Source organism: Triturus cristatus, chromosome 1_2 (genome assembly GCF_964204655.1).
Source record: "Triturus cristatus chromosome 1_2, aTriCri1.1, whole genome shotgun sequence".
Taxonomy (NCBI): domain Eukaryota; kingdom Metazoa; phylum Chordata; class Amphibia; order Caudata; family Salamandridae; genus Triturus; species Triturus cristatus.
Genome location: NC_140580.1, coordinates 978,018,420 through 978,041,125, shown reverse-complemented (window position 1 = coordinate 978,041,125; position 22,706 = coordinate 978,018,420). Strand labels below are relative to the sequence as shown.

At 44.0% G+C, this 22,706-nt stretch overlaps 1 protein-coding gene across 1 annotated transcript in view; it reads left to right on the top strand.

The window, feature by feature from the left end:
• Positions 1 to 22,706, top strand: part of LOC146868498 (ectonucleoside triphosphate diphosphohydrolase 8-like) — a 140,016-nt gene that overhangs the window by 21,814 nt on the left and 95,496 nt on the right. Inside the window, exon 2 of the mRNA XM_085610661.1 lies at positions 15,058 to 15,194. Within this exon, the coding sequence (XP_085466787.1) occupies positions 15,066 to 15,194 (129 nt within the window). The 5' untranslated portion in view covers positions 15,058 to 15,065. The remainder of the gene's footprint in view (positions 1 to 15,057; positions 15,195 to 22,706) is intronic.

Here is a 22,706-nt window from a genome sequence, read left to right as displayed (position 1 = left end):
TAACCCAGATCTCTTGACTGGGGGAGAATGTCTGCATTGTCAGCATTCTGTCCATCATTTGTTTGTTGTAACGCTTTTCGCCCTAAGTGGGATGGGTATTCCCAGACGTGGGACCCGTGCTCACTACGCCACTGGAGTCAATCTATCCTGGCTGATGACGGCTGATAGCCAGAAACCGGTCCTAGGATGCTTGATTCCGGTCCAGGGAAGACATGGCTTGGCAGTTCGGGCTGGACTGTTCCCATGAGGCACAGGGTCAAGACTGATTTGCATATGGCCATGTCTAAACTGGGGTGGTGTAGTGGGCAAAAGAACGATGGATTTAACCCAGATCTCTTGACTGGGGGAGAATGTCTGCATTGTCAGCATTCTGTCCATCATTTGTTTGTTGTAACGCAAGTCTACAAGCATGGCATGTGCTTTCAGGTAATTCTGAAAGCACAGGTCGTGATTGTAGACTTCTTGGCATTTCTTTTGTTGAAAGGGTGCGGCTGCGGTTCAGATTGTGTGCCTTTGTTAAAGTAATCATGTTAATTGCAGCGCGTGATGAGCGCTATGATTAACATGAATACTTTCACAAAGGCTTACAATCTGCCTGCAGCCGCGCCCTTACAACAAAAGAAATGCAGCAAGTGCAGGAGGCACTTGCTGCTGAACTAACCTGCTGTTGTGCGCGCTTCAAATGCCACACTGCGCGCTCGAAGAGAGACAGGTGCGCATGCGCACCTTACTGGGAACAATGGTGCTAGCTAGATAACTGCACTTGTGACTGCCTGTTGAGTAGTACACTTTAGCAATATTCTGCTTTTAGTGAGGTCCCTAGAGCTTTTGGCCCCGATGCCACTGCACCTGCTGCACCAATCAAATCAAGCCCCTTTTAACTACAAGATAACTGCAATTGTGTCTTCCTGTATTGTAGTAAAATATAGCAATATTAGGTGTTTAGATGAGTTATGACAACTTTTGGGCCCAGTGCCAGTGCACCTGCTGCACCATTCAATTCTTGACCCTATTGCCTGCAAGCTAACTGCACTTCTGACTGTATAGTAGTAAAATATAGCAATGTTTTGTGGGTGCCTAGATCTTTTGGTCCTGGTGCTACTGCGCCTGCTGCACCATTACGATCTTGATCCTGTTGTTTGAAAGGTAACTGCACTTGTAGTTGCCTGTTAAAGGAATACAATATAGCAATATTGAGTGTTTATTGGGATGCATGGAGCTTTTGGGCTCATGCCACAGCACCTGCTGCACTATTGAAATAATAACCATAGTGCTTGCTAGATAACTGCACCTATGACTGCCTGTTTAGTTGTAAAATCCAGCAATATTAGGTGCTAAAAGGAGTTCTGACAACGTTTGGGCCCGGTGCCACTGCACCTGGTGTACCATTCAAATAATGAACCTGTTGCCTGCAAGATAACTGCACTTGTGCCTACCTGTTTAGTAGTAACATATAGCAATATTTGGTGTTTAGTGGAGATATGACAACTTTTGGCACTAGTGCCACTGCACCTGCTGCACCATTTAAATCAAGTCCGTTTCAGCTGCAAGGTAACTGCAATTGTGACTGCCTGTTTAGAAGTAAAATATAGCAATGTTAGGTATTTAGAGGAGTTCTGACAACTTTTTGGCCCGGTGCCACTGCACCTTGCTGCACCATTCAAATCATGACCCTAGTTCCTGAAAGATAACCGCGCTTGCCTGTTTAGTTGTAATATATAGCAATAATCGGTGTTTATTTGGGTGCCTGGAGCTTTTGGTCCCTGTGCCGCTGCACTATTGAAATCATGACCCTGTTGTCTGCAAGGTAACTGCACTTGTGAGTGCTGGTTTAGTTTATAATATTAGCAATAATCTGGGTTTAGTGGGGTCCCTAGAACATTTGGCCCCAGTGCCACAGCACCTGCTGCACCATCTAAATCAAGTCCCTTTTAACTGCAAGGTAACTGCAATTGTGACTGCTTGTTTAGTAGTCAAATATAGCAATTTTATGTGTTTAGAGGAGTTGTGACAACGTTTGGGCCCGGTGCTACGGCACCTACTGCACCATTCAAATCATGACCCTGTTGGCTGCAAGTTAACTGCACTTGTGGCTGCCTGTTCAGTAGCAAAATATAGCATAGCTTTTGTATATTAACTTTATTTTTAACATGCAATGTTTATTACAACATTTAGAATTTGATCATAATGACTAAATAGATTCATTTGAAAAAATCAATCCAATAATGCCCACAAAGTGCAATGAAAGGTACTGAGGCATGAATAGGAAATGCCACAAATGTTCTAAGGCTAAAGCATCTGCTCTAGGCAACTACATAATAAAAAGCAACTATTCCAGCATACTGTTAGAAGCTGTCTGCCTTTTCCGTGGGAAGAGATCTTATCTTGACAGTGAATGGGACCTAAACAGTGTGAACAGCTTCAGTAAAAGTATCGTAAATGCGTGCAACCAGGGAAAGTTAACAAAAAAAGTTCCTCACAAAAGTGAATGAACACAGTAATTTGGCCATGGGAACTAATAAGAGCCACCTTTTAAGATACTTTAAATACACAAGATGTCACATGCACAGCACAAGCGCTGTGCAGGCAAAACCTAAAAAGAAAGCGTTTACAAGTTTGTCACTGGTGGGCACTAAGACAGTTTCAAATGGTTCTAGTGTACTTTTACGTGGAACACATGCACACACAAAGTAGTTTCCTTCAGTGTCAGGGACTACTATGGTAATGTGTGTTTTTTGGAGACCCAAAAACTTTATTGCCTGTACCAATTCTTTTTTTGATTGATTATTGGCTTTGCCAATGCTTGTTATGTATCGTTCCCTGGACAAAATGCCTGGCGTAGGGTTTTAATAAGCTTCCATGTGCAAAATATTATTCTGAGCCTAGAAGATTAATTAAACCATTGCTCTTAAAGTATAACTTGAGGCAATGTAGAGTGGCCTTGATTCACCTCCAGCAATTACACACTGTAAATGTTTGTGTCACTGTGTCCTCTTTTATTTGCCAAGCCATCCATATTTGTAAATGATTTTCAGATTGTCTAATTATTGTGTTAGATTTTTGTTCAATATTTTTAATGGAACTACATTAGAACTCACTTCTGATTATGTTTTATTTTTCTTTATGTACGTTATATGAGATCATGGAAACCATGTGATGAAATGTTCATGAAAGATATACATGTACTTTTATGGCGTTTCTTTTGAAAACCAAATAACATTCTATTGAATTAAATTGATTTGGCATTCAGTGAAAGGTGGGGTTTGAAGCCATTAGTGTTCATGCCAGTGAGCCAGGATGTATTGTTTCCTGTATGTTGTTCCTGGTAAATAACAGGAATTCTGTCTTGGCTGGATTGAGCTGTGGATAGGTACTTGTCAGGGTGGCCTGAATGATGTTCAGGCAATGTTTGAGTCCTTGGATGTCTGAAACAGAGGAGTTTCTGTATCATCTGCATGTTGGTGAACCTTGATGGTGTTTTCTGTGAGTAGAGCACCACGTGGCTCCAAGTAGAGGTTGCGGATGAAAGGAGACTATGGAACACTGGGGGACCACGCCTGTGATAGGATCTTTTGGGGCCTGGAGTGGCCCATATAAAGGGTTGTATGATAGAAGCACGTATGGTTAAACCACATGTGCCTCTAACACGCAGCCCAAATCACAAATGCGTCTTAACTACATATTCCTTTAACACGCATGCCTTTACCACACAATTTCATGGTATAGGCATGAATGGTAAAGGGGTATGTATGGCTAAGGTCTCCACTTCCCCGACCCCCCACCACCTCCCCCGACTGCCCTCAATCCCCGTGCTACTTCTTAAACTCTGCCCCTTCACTAACACTACCCAGACCCCCTCACCCTATGCGCTGACTCTACCTATTCCCCTCCCTCTGCCCTAAGGCCTAAAACCCTGCCCTTTTACTTAAACTAGCCCCCAACCCCCGTGCTGTCCCTTAAACTGCCCCAACTCCTTCCACTGCCCTGAATCTACCCCGACGTCCCCAGCCCTAAAAACTACCCATTCCCTTCCCAGTGCCCTAAGGCATAACCCCTGCCCATTTACTTACACTATCCCTCCACCCCCCATGCTTTCCCTTAAACTACCCCAACCTCTTCCACTGCCCTGAATCCTACCTGACCCCCCAGCCCTAAAAACTACCCATTCCCTTCCCACTGCCCTAAGGCATAAACCCTGCCCCTTTATTTACACTATCCCTCCACCCCCCACGCTTTCCCTTAAACTACCCCAACCCCTTCCACTGCTCTGATATCTACCCTGACCCTCCCAGCCCTAAAAACTACCCCGACTACCCATTCCCCTCCTACTGCCCTAAAGCCTAAAACCCTGTCCCTTTACTTAAACTACCCCCACGCTGTCCTTCAAACTAACCCAACCCTTTCCACTGCCCTGAAGCCTACCCCGACCCCCCAACCCCACTCACCTCACTGCAGCATCTCCCTGCTTCCGTCTTCACCGTCTTCCATCTAGCCAACAGCTAGCGCCGTGCACTGCTTTAACCACGCATGTACGTGGTTTAGGCATATGCATAGCTAAGGCAAGCATGGTTGCGCTTGCGTAGTCAGAACACCTGTGGTTAAGACCGCGGTGTTCCGACTGTTTCCCCATATGAACAAATTGGTATCGGGCTATGGGTGTAAGATGATCGACTGTGCTGAAGGCAGCTGAGACATCTAGCAATATCCGGAGGGATGGGCTATATTCATCTGTGATCAAGACGGCATCATCTGCAATGGGTGGGATAGCAGTCTCTGTGCTCCAGTGTGATCTGATGCCTGACTTGTAGTCGTGCAAGAGATGGTTAGCATTGATGTGATCTTGGAGTTGAACACAGATTACTTTTTCAATAATCTTGCCGAGAACTGGTAGGTGAGTGATGGACGTGTAGTTTGCGGGGTGATCAGGGTATAGTCTAGGTTTCTTTAAAAGTGAGAGAATCGGGCCTGTTCTGAAAGCTTATGGGAGGATGCGTTGTATGAGGAAGTTGTTGACAATGACAAGTAGAGGAGAGAGCATCTTTAGAGAGAGTCAGGAAGTTGAGTATGTCTGCAAGATCCGTGAGAGTTAGGGCTTTGAAAGGCAGACCATTGTGGGATTCTACAGGAAGGGGTGGGCGTATGAGATTGAGTAAGTTTAGTGTTCTTGATGTGCTAATGGATCTTTTTTCACTGAAGAAGAGGTTAATGGAATTGCACTTTTCTGTGGAGTGAGGACTAGGTGTATAGATGCAGTGCTTGGTTGTATTGAAAAGCATCTACTTCTGTTAGTGGCTTCAGTGGTGATTTTGGTATAGTACTTTGCTGTCACTGAAGTAATAAGCTGTTTATGGGTTTCGCAGAGGGACTTCAGTATCATGAGGGTATCAGGATTTCTGTTTTTCTTCCAGGTTTTTTGCAGTTTCTTTCCTGTCTGTGTTGGGATTGTTTATTGTCAGTAAAGTCTTTAGAGTACCAAGTAGCTGACGGCGTTGGCACTGGCCAGAGCAAAATGTGAAAATATGCTAGGTGCAACCTAATTTTCTACAAAATAAGCCCAATATGTTGATGGATGTCAGACAATGTAAATGGGAGGAGATGTTTGCACTGTCTCATTTGACGAGAGCGCTATTCAAGATGGTGACAACAGAGATGGCATGTGACTTCAACAGTGTAAGGATATGGAGAGGAGAGCCAGTGGCAAGAGTCTGGCAGCAGATCTTGGACCAAGCTCAAGAGGTGAATGCAGAAACTTGGTAAGCGGATTCCTCTGACCCTGTGGCAGTCACTAAAATAAGCAAGCATTTGCAAAGCAGGATTAGACAGAGAGGGATATTGCTGTGAAGAACTGCCTCATGCAATTTAGTGGAAGCACTGGAGGGAAGGTAGAAGAATACACCTAAGCACAAGCAACCAATAGCATTAGTTGGAGATGAAAACTGCACTGGGCTGAACCATTAAGTAATTGACAATGTCTCAAGCCAATCGCTGAAAGAGGATGGTCGAAGTAATCCAGTTATTGAAAGGAGCAAGCATAAAGCTCTCTTTATGTATATTGTAAGCAAAATACCTGTTTGACAACTGCAGTGTCAGAACTCAGGCCTAAAAAATTGTTCCCACAGCTACATTTAAGTGAAGTAACTGGATCTGTCACTCCTGTGATGATGACAAAGAGGACGACAGGCAAGGCAAATGGGCATTGCTACTTAATGAGAGTTTAATCAATTTTCTCCGCTATCCCCTTCAGATAGTGATAAACACCCGCTTTCAGAAACACACCATATGCACAGATCATCTACGGGGGCTAAAAGTACACAGGCCTTTGGTGGAGTGAAAATGGAAATGCATAAAATGAAACACAACACAAGCCACATTTGTCTCACCTCTTCAACAAAAGCAGGGGTGAAAGTACTAAAAGGCGAACAATGTGTCTGAGGGGCAAAGAGGCAACCACAGATGTCCCAGTCCCGAGACAGTCTTTACAAAAGTGGATGACTGCCTTCTAACCAGTGGATGGTTCAGTAATTAATCATGGGGAGTATGTTGCTAAACTTAAACTCAAAAATACATCCATCCAGCATTGTTCAGCAGGATTGATACAACTGGAAAACAAAATCAAAGAGCTTGAAAATGCACACTTCTACACAAATTTGTGAATTATTGGAGGGAGTACCAATCTGAAAGATACTCTGTAGTAGTTTATTTCAGATACACTAAGTCCAGAAGAGGGATAGCCTGTCTTATGTCAAACAAGCACTTGTAAGGCACCCTGAACCCTACTCAGTGGTGACTGTGGGACATTGCTAAATTTGCACCCAAAAAAGTGCATGCCAGGACTCCCATAAGGAGGCCACAGCGGCTTGCACCAGCCATTGCCCCTTCTAGCGCTGCCAATGACAGTACTAAGACAACTACTAACCTTCACACTTCTACAAGTTTGACAATTCAGACTAATCCAGGCCCCCAATGCTATAAGAAGGTATTAGTCAGTTTTAATGTATATTGAATAAGTGAACAACTGTTGGTGTGCTCATCCCAAATTAAACAAACAGTGCCACCATGTGGCATACTGGTTTTAGTGGCGGTGTTGACAATAAAGTGCAGTGCATAGCACTGGAAACCACTGGCTCAAATTAAGCACTGCTTTGGGAGCTTCCCCGATGGCTGGCAGGCTCCAGTGTTTATGGATGCATTTTCGAAATTCCCAGAGGTCGAATTGGTTGAATCAACTGCTTTTGAACATGCAAAACCCAAACTGAAAAAAACGTTTGCAGTTTTTAGCCTCCTGATGACTGTGATGCCCGACGTCATACCCTTTTTTCAAGGATACGAATTCCAAGCATATCAGAAAATCCTGAAGGTAATGCATTGGCAAATAATTCCTCAATGGCCTCAGGTGAACGGAGATGTGGACAGGTTCATGCAGACAATGACCAAAGTGCATAGAATCGGTGTGGACCAAGGGGTGGAGCCAGAGTGAGCCCTTCACAACTTCTTGAGGGCGTATCGCAACACTCCTCTGTAGGTGACACAGTGCACCCCAGCCTTGCTGATATTTGAGAGGAATGTCCTAGACGTGTACCCAACTGCAGAAAAGTGGCAACAGAAGAGACTAGTGTCAGAAGGCAGCCAGCGAAGGAGGGCCCAAAATAATCATCAATCAACAGTGTTCCTACTACTAAGGACAGTGGGATTAGGAGCTGTGACCGGGTGCTCCTAAATGACTGGATCACGGTTGGAAATTCTGGAAATCCTGTGAAAAAGGCATGTAGACTGTAGTCAACTCCAAAGGAACCCTAATCACTGCAATGAGAGGAACAGAAGTCATGGCAAGAAAATACACCCAAGAAGGCATCGGTAATGGAGAAAGAGAATCATTATGAGAATCTAATGGACCTAATCCCCAACCCAACAGTAGGCTGAGGGACTTTGTCAACTATACTGATATGGCAGAGCTAAAGAAAGGACTGAAGCAGAGTGCAAGGGGAGAAGGCAAATAAGTGTGAGAGGAGTGTAGGGTTCTAGTCTTTCTGAGCTCATCCGCTACGGATGACGTCCCACTCACCCTGAGGCCAGATGCAGCTTCGGGTATAAATAGATAGGCATTCTGCAGTTTGGGGGTGATGTCCAAAGCATAACTAAGTGCCCCATGTACTTGTTTTGTACAACACCCATGCCATACCGGGCACTAAGAACCCAGTTGTACTCAGCCCTATACAGATATTATGTACATTTGACCTTCCCCTCCCTCAGCCGTTCCCTGTTCCTGTCCTTCTGAATAAAAGTCAATGAAAACCACTAACTGGGCAAGGCAAGTCAAGCAGGTTTTGCCACTGCCAGCACAATGTGTATATAAAACAATACAGCAAATAACAGGCGAGGTCATTGTAAATTTATAGTTTGATTTATACGCAGTGTTCTTTCACGTGCTTTGTCTGACCTGCTTGCATGGCAGTGGTGTAGTCAGGAAATCCTGACAGTGTGGGATTAAACTGTACGTACTTGGGGGCATATTTATGAAAGTTTTGCATTGCGTTTGCACTATGCAATGTGGTACACGCATGGTGCAAACCGCCAAGTCAGATATTTAAGCCACGCAAAGCCACTTTGCGTGGCTCTGAGTGGCTTAAAAAATCTGGAGTAAGGCAATGCAGTATGAATCGTTGCACTGCATTTCTCTGTCCTTGGAAGGCATTCCGTGGGCGTTGTGTGGGTATTGCCATGCAACCCCCATGGTTTTTGACGCATTCCCAGATTTACCAGTACTGGTAATCCTGGGAATTTGCACAAAGGGTTATACCTTCCCAGGGGAGGCGTAACGAGGAGAAATATCTCTATTTCTTTTAGCTTCTTCCTCTTTCTATCTGTAATGCATTCTGTGGCACTCATAGAAAGAGGAATATGCCTACCAGGATTGTTTTTGTGCAGGAAGCTGCTCCTTCCTGCACAAAACCAATCCTGCATAGAACATAGGCACCCTTGCACCATGGTGCACACCTGCCTGTGTTGGAGCTAGGCTGCCAAAAGGGCACCAGTGCAGGGGAAAGGACAGGAATGCACTGTATTGCATTAAATATAGTGCATTCCTGCCCTTTCCCTCATGCAGTGCAGTGAAGTGCAGGAAGGGTGCAGCAATGTAACTTGCTGTGCTGTACTGCGTCACTTTCTCATAATTGAGCCCCTTGGTTCAGTCAGGGAGATTTATTCAAACCAGGAACAATAAGATTAGGGTTTATGAGGTTGTGGTGTTAAGTTTCTGTCAAACAAGAAGTGGTTGGTAAAGTAAGTAGAACGTTTCCAGAACAAGCATTGGCAAAGCAAGTAGGTTTTGCTTATGCAAAATCAATTGGCTTTGTCAATGTATTTTACATGTTGCACAGCACTGCAAGTTGCTGTGTAACAAGGCTGTCATGAACTGGCCAGCGTTGACCTAGTTAGCGCTTTTTACCCTTTAAGCTAATGTTGCACAGCAGCCCCTGATGTTGTGCAACATGTAAAAAACACAGTGAGAAAGGACTGATGCAGAGTGCAAGGGGAGAAGGCAAATTAGATGGGGAGGAGTGTAGGGTTCTAGTCTCTGTGAGAGCATCCGTTATGGCTGACGTCCCACACACCCTAAAGCCAGACGCAGTCTTAGGTATAAATAGATAAGCGTCCTGCAGCTCGGGCGACATTCAAAGCATAACTAAGTGCCCCATGTACTTGTTTCGTGCACCAGCCATGCCAGACCCGTCCCTATGAACCTATCTGTACTCAGCCCTCTACAGATATTATGCCGTTGCGACTCCTTCACTAAGACGGAGGAGCATCGCCTCACTGCTATTGCAGCAGTGAAAAAAAGAATCCGAAAATGATAATAACAAGACGTTATTAACATTTACTCTTTCTATTGGGAGTCGGGCAGAGCTGGCTCCTTGACACCAGAGCAGGGGAGGAGTGGCTTGCACTCCTCTAAGTGCACATGAGAGTTTGGCTGACCCTCTATGGCCGGCCAAACCGTCATGCGCACTTGGCATGCTCTCTATTGGGCAGTGATGCCCAGCCCCGTGGAGAACATGCCCAGCCTCTCCAGCCACTGCCTGAGCATCCAAACAGGATGCTGAGGGCAATCACGACACTGCTCCTGCAGCATCGTGATTGGCTGGGAGAGCCCAGAAGCCTGAGCGCTGCTGGTACTTCCAGCAGAGGAGGATAGACGTGCAGGAGCGAGAGAGGCGTGCAGCGGAGAAGGTGAGTTGCTTAATCCCCCTCCCGCCCTGCCCCACCACACCCGTTCCAAACAAGCAGGCGCTGATATTATGTGCATTTTTCCTTCCCCTACAGAAAATCGTTCCCTACCCCTCGAGCTGAATAAAAAAGTAAATGAAAACCACTAAGTGCGCAAGGCAAGTCACTGTGAACACACTGTGTGTGTACATAAAACAATACAGCAATAACTGGCGGGGTCATTGTATTTAATAGTCTGACTTGTAGGCAGTGTTCTTTTATGTGCTTTGTCTTACTTGGTTGCATGGCAGTGGTGTAGTCAGGATATCCTGACAGTGTGGGATTAAACCGTACGTTCTTTGTGGCATATTTATGAAAGGCTTGCATCGTGTGTGCACCATTCTACGTAGTACATGCATGATGCAAACCTCTTAAGTCAGACTTTTGAAGCCGCGCAAAGCCACTTAGCGTGGCTCTGAGTGGCTTCAAAAATCTGGAGTAAGGCAATGCAGCGCAAGTCACTTCATCCTATTACTCTGTCCTGGAAAGGCGTTCCATGGGCGTTGTGTGGGTGTTCCCATCCAACTCCCATGGTTTTTGATGCATTCCCAAACTTACCAATACTGGTAAACCTGGGAAGGCGCCAAAACGTTATGCCTTCCCAGGAGAGGCGTAACAAGGAGAAATATCTCTATTTCTCCTAGTTTCCTCCCCTTCGGTCTGTGGTGCATTCTGCGGCACACATAGAAAGAGGAATATGCCTACCAGGATTGTGTTCGTGCAGGAAGGTGACCCTTCCTGTACACAAACAATCCTGCATGGAACACAGGCACCCTTGCACCATGGTGCAGGGTGCCTGCATTAGCGCTGTGCTGCCAAAAAGGCACCATCGCACGCTAAAGGACAGGAATACACTGTATTCCCTTAAATACGGTGCATTCCTGCTCTTTCCCTGTCACGCAGTTTAGTTTCTGCGCTGTACAGCTTCACTTTCTCATAAATATGCCTCTTGATACCAAGTTTGTTTGTGATCGTCATTAACGTTTTGAGACACTTGTCTCGCTTAAGCTGACAGAATCCCATTTAAAGTTGTGTCACCATCTGGTTTAATTCTTATTTGCAACCCCTCGGAACTTCGAAATTGTGGGTCTGTGGTTTGAATCTGTAAACTTGCAGCCTCTGCATAGCCTGGTTCTATTGTGTAGTCACACGTTACTGTGAAATTCTTAACGACCAGGGGATTCTAATGTCTTTAAAATCTGTCCAGCTTAAATGTTCCCCAACTGCAATCACTTTCACTCAGATATCCTCCTTGGAGAAATCCCCTCACAACCTCTCCCTCTGTAACGTTGCTCTAACTCATACTGGACAAAAGAAATTTGGAAGGAACCATTCGATTAAAATTTCTTTGGAATTTAAACGCTGGTGATCCAATCAAGCGACTCCATAAACTATTTTAATTTAGATCCGTTCTTGCAATTTCCTTGGGGGAAAATACCCGAGGAACTTACATATAAATATAAATAATTTCTTCCCAGTGCTGAATTTGGTAACAGTGAATATACTTTAAAATGCACAATTTACGTCCACTTTTGCCGACATTTGCTTTGGGGGCAGGGCGTTAGTTTATATCCGTTTTTTCAACTTATTTTACCGGTATAATGTGTTTTGCAAGGCACCATTTTCCTCAAAATTTCTATAGGACTTCTTTTAAGGAGAATTCCCAAGACTCCACTATGACCATTATTTCTGATCTAGATTGCTTTGAGGTGTACCTTTGCCACAGTTCTGAACCATTTTGCTTGTCAAAGATGCATTAAGATGCACATTTTTGCCAGAGCATTGTCTTTGGGTATAACTCTCAAAACTATACCTCCTACCATGTTTTATATAATGGTACTGGCAGTGTGTCCTCTAAAATGTCCCAATCATCCCACTTAAATCCTAGCGGAAAACATCCAAGTCCCTCTGTAAACTTCATTGTCAGCCCAAACACTTCCTCATTGCCCAATCTGTAGGGAATTCCAAGCTATGTCACTGTTTATTTGGAAGGGTTTAGGAATGGGACATTTTTATACATGTGGTGAGTCTAGAAGAGTTGTTCCCATGGCAAAGTCTTAGATCTCTCGCGTTCCCCACCGCCGCATTCCATTTGTGAGCTGCCCATTGTCCAGGTCTTTCTTTGTAGTTAAACACTGATAGTCCTGTTGAACTCATTGTAAGTTTGAGACAGCAAGTACCAGAACGCAAAGTTAAACGAGAGCTCTCTAGTTTTGCTTAAGACGGCTAAAATAGCTCTGGTCAGATTTTGTTTCTGGAGCAATTGAGAACCCTGAGGACTCTGACACTACCGGTTTATTCACTTCATAAGTAGAATTAATGTTTGAATTTGCCCTAGTTTACTCCATAATTTATCCCCACTAAGGTTTCAAAATTGGTGGTGTTATGCAGATGTTTAGGAGGAGGTGGGACATATCAGGGCTTATTTGTTTTTGTAAAATGTATTATGTGAAAATTGAAGGTACTACAATGCTCTGCTCAAGGTATTTGTCTTTATTTTTTAGTGGGAAAAAAATTATCACTGTCAAAATGACATCCTGGCCAGTGTTTATTTATTGTGTTTCCCAAACTTGTTTGATGACTAATGTTGATGCTAGTGTGACCAGAATACTCAGTGTCACCAGGATACTATGGTTTGATTCGCAAACTGAACTGCATTTCATAGTGCATAAAGTACTACAACAGCAGTTTTGCTTATTTACTGCTAAATGTGATTCACAAACCTACGAGTGGAAATCTCCATTTCCAACTTTCCTATCTTTTCTATGGGGAGATCCTCAGACATGTAAGTTTACTACTTGGGGGCCAATTATGATGTCAGGAAAGCATTCCCACTGAATCGGGTGAGGAATGCTTCCCGAACGATTCGTATTTCTGGAGTCCTACCGACCGATTACGATGTGTCCGTATGGTTACGGACTCGGTTCGGTTGGACTCCCATTGACTTCAATGGGAACCTATGTTACGAACGAGAACACAGGCTCCCAATGAAAAAAAGGGGTCGGTGAAGAAAACTTTGCACCCTGTGGCGAGCACCCCATGGTGCCTGCCACACTGTGCATGGTTGGGAAGGGGGGCCCTTGGGGTACCCCCATGGGCCCCATCCAAAGGCCTACAGGTGGAGGGGGGTCAGCTACAGGCCCCCAAAGTCCGATTCCCACAGCCGTTTCATCTTGGCCAGCTGTCTGAATCGGTCATCGTACTCGCTCGTAAGGAAACCATCTCCATTGGGCTGTACAATCTGGCTCAAAACTACTCCGGCTACCTGAATCCCATTCAGAACCGATTCAGACAGCCCGGATGGCTTCTTTGCATCGTGATCAGTTGTCCAGAAAGGTGACTTATTTGGTCAGGAACATAGGTCCTGAATCGGGTTTGCAGAATCCGAATCCCGTTCAGAGCCTTTCCTGACGACCTCGTAATCGGCCCCTCAGTAGTAAATAAAGGCCAGAGCAGGAGAAGGGGTAGGAGAATGAGGAATGTCTGCTACAAAATGAGGGTGGTTATGGAAAAGTACGGAGGGGTTCTAGGCAATTCAGGCTTCTACAACACCCATCCACAAAAGAATAAGCACATTGCTATTCTCAAACTACACTTCTCAAGTTATTGCAACTATAAAGGTGACAGAACAGTAGTAAACGTACTACAGCACAGCTTTGGAGCAGGCCAAGCACCACAGATGGCCTCTAACAGGTATTGCAACTGCCATGGAAAATAATGGAGGAAGCGACTCAAAATAAAATGCCTTAGGAAATAAAGTTAAATAAATAAAAAAATTGCCTTGAAAATATTTTGTTTTTATGTTAAAATGTTATGTATAATTATTTAACATTATTTTATTGTTTACAAATATAATAAACTCGTTAAAACATTAAAAAGAAAATGATTTGATCAAATTTAGTACATAGTAAATAACAATGTTACAGTGGTGGAAGATTTGTTACTTATAATTTTAACAAATATTTACAAATTAAATAAATATATCTAAACACTGCCCACTCCACACCCCTCCTTCCAACCCTCCCCAAACAGAAGCCACTTCACTCATTTACCATTTGCTCAAAGCAGGTGGTAAATGGGCAAAGAGGCTTCTGTGCAGGTGGTAAATAATGGGCTTAAGTAGTTTCCAAACGTTTGCTATGTATGAAACGACGTAACATGAAGATTACATCTACATTAGTGGAATATTGCCATAGGTTACATTTGACAGTGATTGGCTTGTCCGCCCCTTATCTTATCTTAGCTATAAGAAATGCAATTCCCTCTTTGATCCTCCAGAGTATGCCTCCAGTCCAATATACTTCTGGGGAATGTTCCAGTTGTACTCATTTCAACTTTGAGAGTATGGGCTGATATATTTATTGACAGTCTCATATACCTACTATTTTGACAAAGCGAGTGTCTGGCTAAAATAAATCAGAATGCAAAGTGCAAAGAAAATTATTATTATTTTAATAGACTTTAATGTAGAATAGGTCACAAATGGAAAGACAAAAACAAAAGAATACTTTTGTGAAACCATTAGGAAACTGAGCTCTTTGAAAATGTAGTCACTAGTTTGCTGTAAGAGGTGCCTCTTTTGCACAGCCGATATAAAGGAGCTCTGTACCATTTCATCAGCAACTTTGAAACAGCTATGCTCATTCACCACATTGGCATGCATTAGAAATAAAATATGTCTTTAGGGATGCAAAGCAGGAGAATAAATAAAAAGAGAGACGGTGTCTCACCTTGCCCTCACCTATGCCCTGTTACAGCTCCAGCTTGATATTATCTGTTCTGATCCTTCTGCAGGTGGTCATATGATGAAGGGATGTCTGATGTGGATAAATATCCGGTACTTCCTCTGCTTGACCTTCCTTTTCGGAATCTGTTCATTCCTTCTGGTCCTGGTAAATGTGAAGACTGCGTATCGACCACTACATACAAAGGTAAATGCCAACTTGAACCCCCCTCCGGAACAAGTCGTCCGACGGTGGACAGCCACCCCGCTCTTCTTAACTGCACCGGGCAGTAGACTTAACCCCTTTGCTGCTAGCCCCCCCCCCCCGTGCTAAGCCTTTTTGGGCTATTTGGGGTAGTTTGCGCTTAGGCCCCTGTAAATTTTTGACCACATAAGTTATCCATGCCAAATTTGCGTCCTTTTCTTCCAACATCATGGGGATTTTAAAGGTACCCAGGGTTTGTTGATTCCCCTGGAGAGGACCCAAAAATTAGCCAAAATAGAACAAAATGTTTTGGGGGGAGGGGGGTGGGTGGAAAAAAGTGCTGCAGATGGAAGCATCTGTTTCTTTCCCTGCAAATGGTATCAACAAAGGGTCTGTGGTGCTGAAATCGCCATATTCCCAGCTTTCAGGGAATGACAGACTTTTGTCAGAAAACCAAATGTTTTTGCACAGTTTTGGCATTTTACTGGGACATAGCCCATGTTTGCCATTTTTTGGGGCTTTCCACCTCCTTCCAGATAATGGTTGAAATGGGTATTAAAGCAATAATGGATCCTGGAAAGCTACACATTTCTGAAAAGTAGACAAAATTCTGAATTTAGCAAGAGGTTATTTGTGTAGATCCTTCAAGGTTTTCTTATGAGAAACAACAGTTGAAAATAAGAAAAATTGAAAATGAGCTGAAACAAACATCCATTTGTGCCAACATTTTCACCTGTAACTTCTTGTAAGTATGACAGATTTTTTAAAGCAATATACCGGTAAATCCTCTTGACCCTTCTGGTTGTGGGGATATATAGGACTTGTAGGTTCATCAAGAACCCGAGGAAACCAGGGCCAATAGCTGAGCAGCGTCTTAAAATGTTTTTTTACTCTGTACCAGGTATATAGCAATTAATTTGGGAAAATATAAATAGTGAAAAATCGGTATGAAAGATAACTATGTATTTCTGAAATGGGAACTAAATATAGAGTTTAGAAACAGTAGCTTTTTGCACATCTCCAAAATTGTGGGTATCCATACTAGCATGTGAATTTTTCAAAGTGACTTCTTTTATAAACATTGTCTTACATTTGGAAGGCAGAAATGCATCGAAAGCTAATAGGTAATAACAGTTACTCTACAATTCTGTGTTCCCCTAAGTCTCCTGATAAAAATGGGATCTCACTTGAGTGGGTAGGTCTAGTGCCCAAAACGCAGCTTGGACACACTACATTTTTACAGTGAAAACTGACCCTTTTTTGCAACGTGCCTAGCTGTAGATTTTGAACCCTAGCTCTGCCGGCACCTAGGGAAACCTAGCAAACCTATACATTTCACACCCAGGGGAATCCAGGATGGGGTGACTTGTCTGGCTCTCACCAGCTTCTGTTAACCAGAATCCCTTGCAAACCTCAAACTTTGTCCAAAAAAACAAATTTTCCTCACATTTCTGTGATGGAAAGTTCTGGAATCTGCGTGGATCCACAAAATTCCACCCACCCGCATTCCTCAAGGGCTTCCGATAAAAATGGTACCTCACTTGTGTGGGTAGGCCTAGTGCCCGTGACAGGAAATGGCCCAAAACGCAACGTGGACATATAACATTTTTACAGTGAATAACGGACCCCTTTTTTGCAAAGTGCCTAGCAGTCTTAGGTTATGAACCCAAGCTCTGCCGCCCACTATGGAAACCTAGTAAACCTATACATTTTTGAAAACTAGACACCCAGGGGAATTCAGCGCGTTCTGTTACCCAGAATCCCTTGCAAACCTCAAACTTTGTGTGGGTAGGCCTAGTGCCCGTGACAGGAAATGGCCCAAAAGGCAACGTGGACCCACTACAATTTTACAGTGAAAACAGACCCTTTTTTGGGAAAGTGCCTAGCTGTATATTTTGAACTGTAGCTCTGCTGGCACCTAAGGAAACCTAGGAAACCTATACATTTTTTAAAACTAGACACCCAGGGAAATTCAGGATGGGGTGACTTGTCCGGCGCTCACCACGTTTTGTTACCCAGAATCCCTTGCAAACCTCAAACTTTGTCCAAAAAAACACATTTTCCTCACATTCTGTGATGGAAAGTTCTGGAATCTGTGTGAAACCACATAATTCCACCCACTCTTCTTTCCCCAAAGTCTTCCAATAAAAATTGAATGTTACCTCACTTGTGTGGGTAGGCCTAGTGCCCGTGTCAGGAAACGGCCCAAAAGGCAACGTGGACACACCACAATTTTACAGTGAAAACTGACCCTTTTTTTGCAAAGTGCCTAGCTGTAGATTTTGAACCGTAGCTCTGCTGCCACTTAGAGAAATCTAGCAAACCTATACATTTTTTAAAACTAGACTCCCAGGGGAATTCAATATGGGGTGACTTGTCCGGCTCTCACCAGGTCCTGTTACCCAGAATCCCTTGCAAATCTTAAACTTTGTCAAAAAAACACATTTTCCTCACATTTCTGTGATGGAACGTTCTGCAATCTGTGTGGATTCACAAAATTCCACCCACCCAGCATTCTCCAAAGTCTCCTGATAAAAATGGTACCTCACTTGTGTGGGTGGGCCAAGGCACTGCTGCAGGGAAGGGCCCAAAACATATTGTGGAGACATCACAATTACCTATCACAAAACAACCTGGTTGTGCGAGGGGAGTCACCTGAGTTTTTAGCCCTGGGCTCAGCAGCCATCTAGGGAAACCTACCAAAGCCACACATTTCTGAAAACCAGACACCCGGGGGAGTCCAGGGAGTTATGGCTTGCATGGACCCACCAACATGTTCCTACCCAGAATCCCCTGCAAACCTCAAATTTACTTGACAAAAATAATTTTTTCTCAAATTTCTGGGTGTCTAGTTTTAAAAAATGTTAGGTTTGCTAGGTTTCATTGGGTCTAATCACAAGGATACTCCACTGGGTGTGTGGAGGAGGGAACAAGAGGCGTGGGGTTCTAGGAGCTACATTCGGGAGGACCGGGAGCGGACGTACAGGTTTCGGGACGCATCCATCACATGTTATAAGGAGACAAAACTGTGGATTCCCTCCGCCCCTTCCCCCATGGGACAAGTTGTCCATTTAACTAGGGCTTCACCTTTGGAAGCAGTTCAAAACGGTGAAGTGTGACCAACGCCACACTCACGCAGTGGTAACATCTTACCAACATTGGTAAGAACGGAGCCCCCTTTTCTTATCTCTAGGTCCTGATGAATGCCATGGACCCAATTGGGCCGCTTGGGCAGAAACATGTCGACCATCCACTAGACGGTTGGGGACAATAACCACCCCAATCACCGTCACATTTACATTTTAATATCATATAGTTTTCATTTCACATTAAAAAACGCCTCTGACTACTATAAGGATTTTTAACCTCACTCACATATTCACGGGCCCCCACTTAGTCACATAGAAGTGCATCCTTGTCGTCAAGTGTATGCCCGCCCTCCATCAAAGGAAGGTTTTGGAGGGCGAGGACTGGTCAATGATGAAGCATGACACCAGGTGGTGTGTGAGACCAGTCCGTAACTTTTTGTGAGATGCCCACACTCACGACGTTCTTGTAGCTCGTTTGGGTTATCACACTAGGAGCAGCTCTTTTGTGGTAAACAACAGGTTTCATTGGGTGCCAGCTGCGCTAGGACCCACAATCCACAGGTAGGCACATTCCGAAAAAAAGTCAGTGCCTGTTGAGCTTTCTGCCGCCCTGGGGAGCGGGGAAGCGGGGGCTATTGCCCCAATGTCCCCCCCCAAGGAGGGCTGAAAGACTGTGGATATTTTCTTGGGGGGTGGTGACATTGGGATGCCCATTCTGGGCAGCCCCCACACCTACGTTTTAAAGCCAGCATAATTGCTGATGCCTAGTGGGATCTCTGCCCCCCTCCCGGGGCGGATCAGGGGCTACTGTGGCATCCTTTTTGGGGGAGTGAGGGCATTGGCATACCCATTCTGGGCAGCCCACACCCCTGGAATTTGAAAAAATGTATCCCTAGTGCCTGGTGGGCTTTCTGCCTCCTGACGGTGCAGATAAGGGGCAATTGCCCCCATCTGCCAACCGGGGGGCAGAAAGACTGTGGCATTTGTTTGTTGGAGTGGAGGCATTGTCATTCCCATTCTGGGCAGCCCCCACCCCTGACTTTTGAAAAAATTGATCGTGGTGCCAAGGGGGCAGAAAGACTGCCTTACCAAAATTGTATGGGGCAGCAAAGGCCCTTGCCCAAGGGGCCGCTCACCCCTCCCTGGTGGCTAGTGGGTGGACCCTGCTTGGGGATCGCAATCCTGGCGCGATCCCCAAGCAGGGATCCACAAGGGAAGGGTACCATTATAAAGGGGAGATTCTTCCAAGTATTTTGGTGCTTGGGGGGCTGAGATAGCCCCACTACCACCAAAACAATGAAACTGAAACAAAGTTTTAGTCTCATTTTCAATGCAATGACATCAGATCTCCATGTGCGCAATCGTCATTGCAATGAAAATGCAAAACGGCCTCTGAGGTTGGGAAGTTATTACCCAACCTCCTGAGGCCAATAAAAAAAAGGTAATCCCTCTGCTGTCCGCAGCAGAGGGATTTAGTGCCCCTGTTCTCATGACGGAATGGTTCGGTCAGGAGCACTGGTACTTATGATGGAATAATTCTGTCATGACCACCGAAATGGTTAAGGGCTGCCCAGGATGGCAGTAGGTCTATCTATGCCACTGATACATTATTAAGCTCCCCATTGGAAAACAATTGCAGTTTCAGGTTTGGTTAAATCATCAAATTGGGTGTGATAAACCAGTGGTAATGTTTGTGAAAACTCAAACAGTTTCTACTTTGTGGGTATGCTCCACATTACTGTGGCCATCCTTCTGGTCCTTGCAACCACATGCATACATGATAGTTCAGCCGTCTACATACTACTACTACTACTACTACTGAAACAGGAAAAGGTTTCCGGTTTGTTGGGTTACTTGTAATTTGCATGAGTACTATAATTTATCATCAGCGCTTTACTGTGGTTATGGCTCAGGAGACACTTGTTCAAAATGTTGTAGGGAGCAGTACGGATGCACCTGCCCAGTTGCATCATCAGTTTCAGTACGGTAGTGTGCATTTAAAGGCCTGAGAATTGGTGGCCTTGGGAAAACTCATAAGGGAAGATGCCAGCTAAGCTTCCACTAGGAATGCTAGTAGACATACAATTACTAACCTAAAGATGCATCATGGTAGGAAGACTGTCAGCGCTCAAACCCACACCTTTCCTTTATCCTTGTGCACATTGGTTTTATACGACCGGGAGCAGTGTAGTCCCTACCCGGGGTTTGGTGTTCCCCGATGGGCCGGTTTCTCCTGTAAGGGAAATTCAGTAGAGACTTGTCTCTTAATCACATTGGAGTCTTTAACAACGACAGACACAAAGGTCTTAAGTTTAAAGATTTACTTCTAACATATTCAGAGCACGAATTGCAGTTAGTCAAATAGAAATTCAGTCAAAGTGCTAAGCCCAAAATACATAAATCATGAACTCTGAGAGTTCATAGGCAAAACTGACAGAGGTTTGTCTTCTAAGAGTGGGGAAAGGACTCAACTATCTCTCGACTTCCTAAAATCACAAACTTTTGTAGGATTTTAGGCACAACGCTCATACATTCACTGCATTAGTACATGATTATCAGGCGCATGACCAATAGATATCAAGCAAAGAGAAACATTTGCAACAGAATTAATTTGAGGATTTTCTCTCTATTGTACTACATAGTATTCTGTGTTGGCATCATTGGGTTCATGGGGACACACCAACTGTTAAATAGTATGTTATTCAGTCTGGAACAGCTAAGCTCAGCCTTGAGAAAATTACATTTCATTCAGAACATTCAGCAAAATCTTCAGCTTTCTCCATGGAGCCTAGCAATTCTTAATTCTAGAAGACAATGAAACAGCAAAATGAATCATGTTGTATTAGTACAACATCACATTAAAGATGGACGAAGTTAGCCTGGTTCATTTAAAGCATAATTTCTGGTTTCTGACTTTAAACTTCTACAAATTATCATCCTCAAGACCACACCTTCATTTCCATCACTGTAACAAGTACTATTGACCCTGGCTAACATTAGCTATCTGGCTGATTCCACAAGCACAGTGTGGGGGAGGTACACACAGAGCAAAGGAGGCTTCACCTGTTGGTGTTACCCAGAGGTTTGTTGGTTGCTGTTATTCTTTGCGGCTAAAGCCGTATGTTTACCAACCTTGAATAACTTCTAACTGTGCTCTGCAGCACTCTTGCAGTATCTGATTCTCATGTATGCCCAGCTTCTTTTGCTGAAGAGGCTCAGTTTTTTTAAATACCCGTACCATAACAACTGCCAGAATTGGTCCGTGTGGGATTGAATTGCTTGCCAAACATCTTCTTACACTGGACTTCAACGATAACCATATTTGTAATCACTTCTATCACACCTAGTTGGAATGCAGTGCAATGACAGGGAGAGAGGGACATAAAACATCTGCTCTGGTGACATTGGCCAAGCAGAATAGCGAATAGGTTTTTAAAGACTCTAAAGATGAGGAAAAATATAGGGAGGATCGGCCTGTTTCTGCATTGTGTTGCCACTCCCCAGAGACAGCCTTATCCCTGTCCTGTTGTGCCATTCAAATGAAGGTTCCTAATGTCACTAGTAAAGCTGAAGGACTTGTCTTCTTTTGTGTACTGTGACTAATCCTTGACTGTACTGCCATTTGCAAAGGCATCTCATTGCTAAACATAAATACTATAGAAAAGACTTTGGTCCTGATTATGACTCGGCCGGACAATTTTGACTCCTGCCCAAACTCCTTTTTGTTCAGGAGTTGGAATTATGGATTGTGAAGGGACTTTATCGTGTCTGGTATTTACCAGGTGTGATAATGTCTGGAACTTCCGTTATATGTTTGTCAGAGAACAAACTTGACAGAATTTAATGTTGGTAAGAGGGCTTGTATGTACCAGAATAAGCAGATTTTGGCGTTGTTAGCACACAAATCCCCATTGGTCCTCTATTACTGTGGAAGAACGCAAAATATGTGCTATTTATTGCACCTGATAAACGCCAAACTCTAGAGTTTTGAATTTTATCATTTTCAATGAATATGATACAACTGTCCTGTGCAATCTTAAAGTGGGCCTTTGGGTGTAGCACTGGACACTTTATAGATAGCATGCTTTGTCTGCCATGATAATTGAGAATATGTAGGTATCATTTTTAATTGCCTGTTATAGAAATGTTGATTCCCTGTTTGAGTATACATAAACAGCTTATGCTGGCACTGCATATGTATCACTACAGTTCGCCTTGTGTCCATGCCTGCAGTGGTTCTCGAAACCTGGACATCTGGGTTCTACTTCCAGCTTCAGCATTTGTCAATAAATTATGCAATTCTGAGAAATCATTTGTCTACTTGAGCCTGGAATTGCAAATCTCAACAACCAATGCAAGTATGTAAAAATGTGCAAGCATGTAAATGTAAAAGTCCAAACTATAGCTTGCTCACTAGTACTGTGCT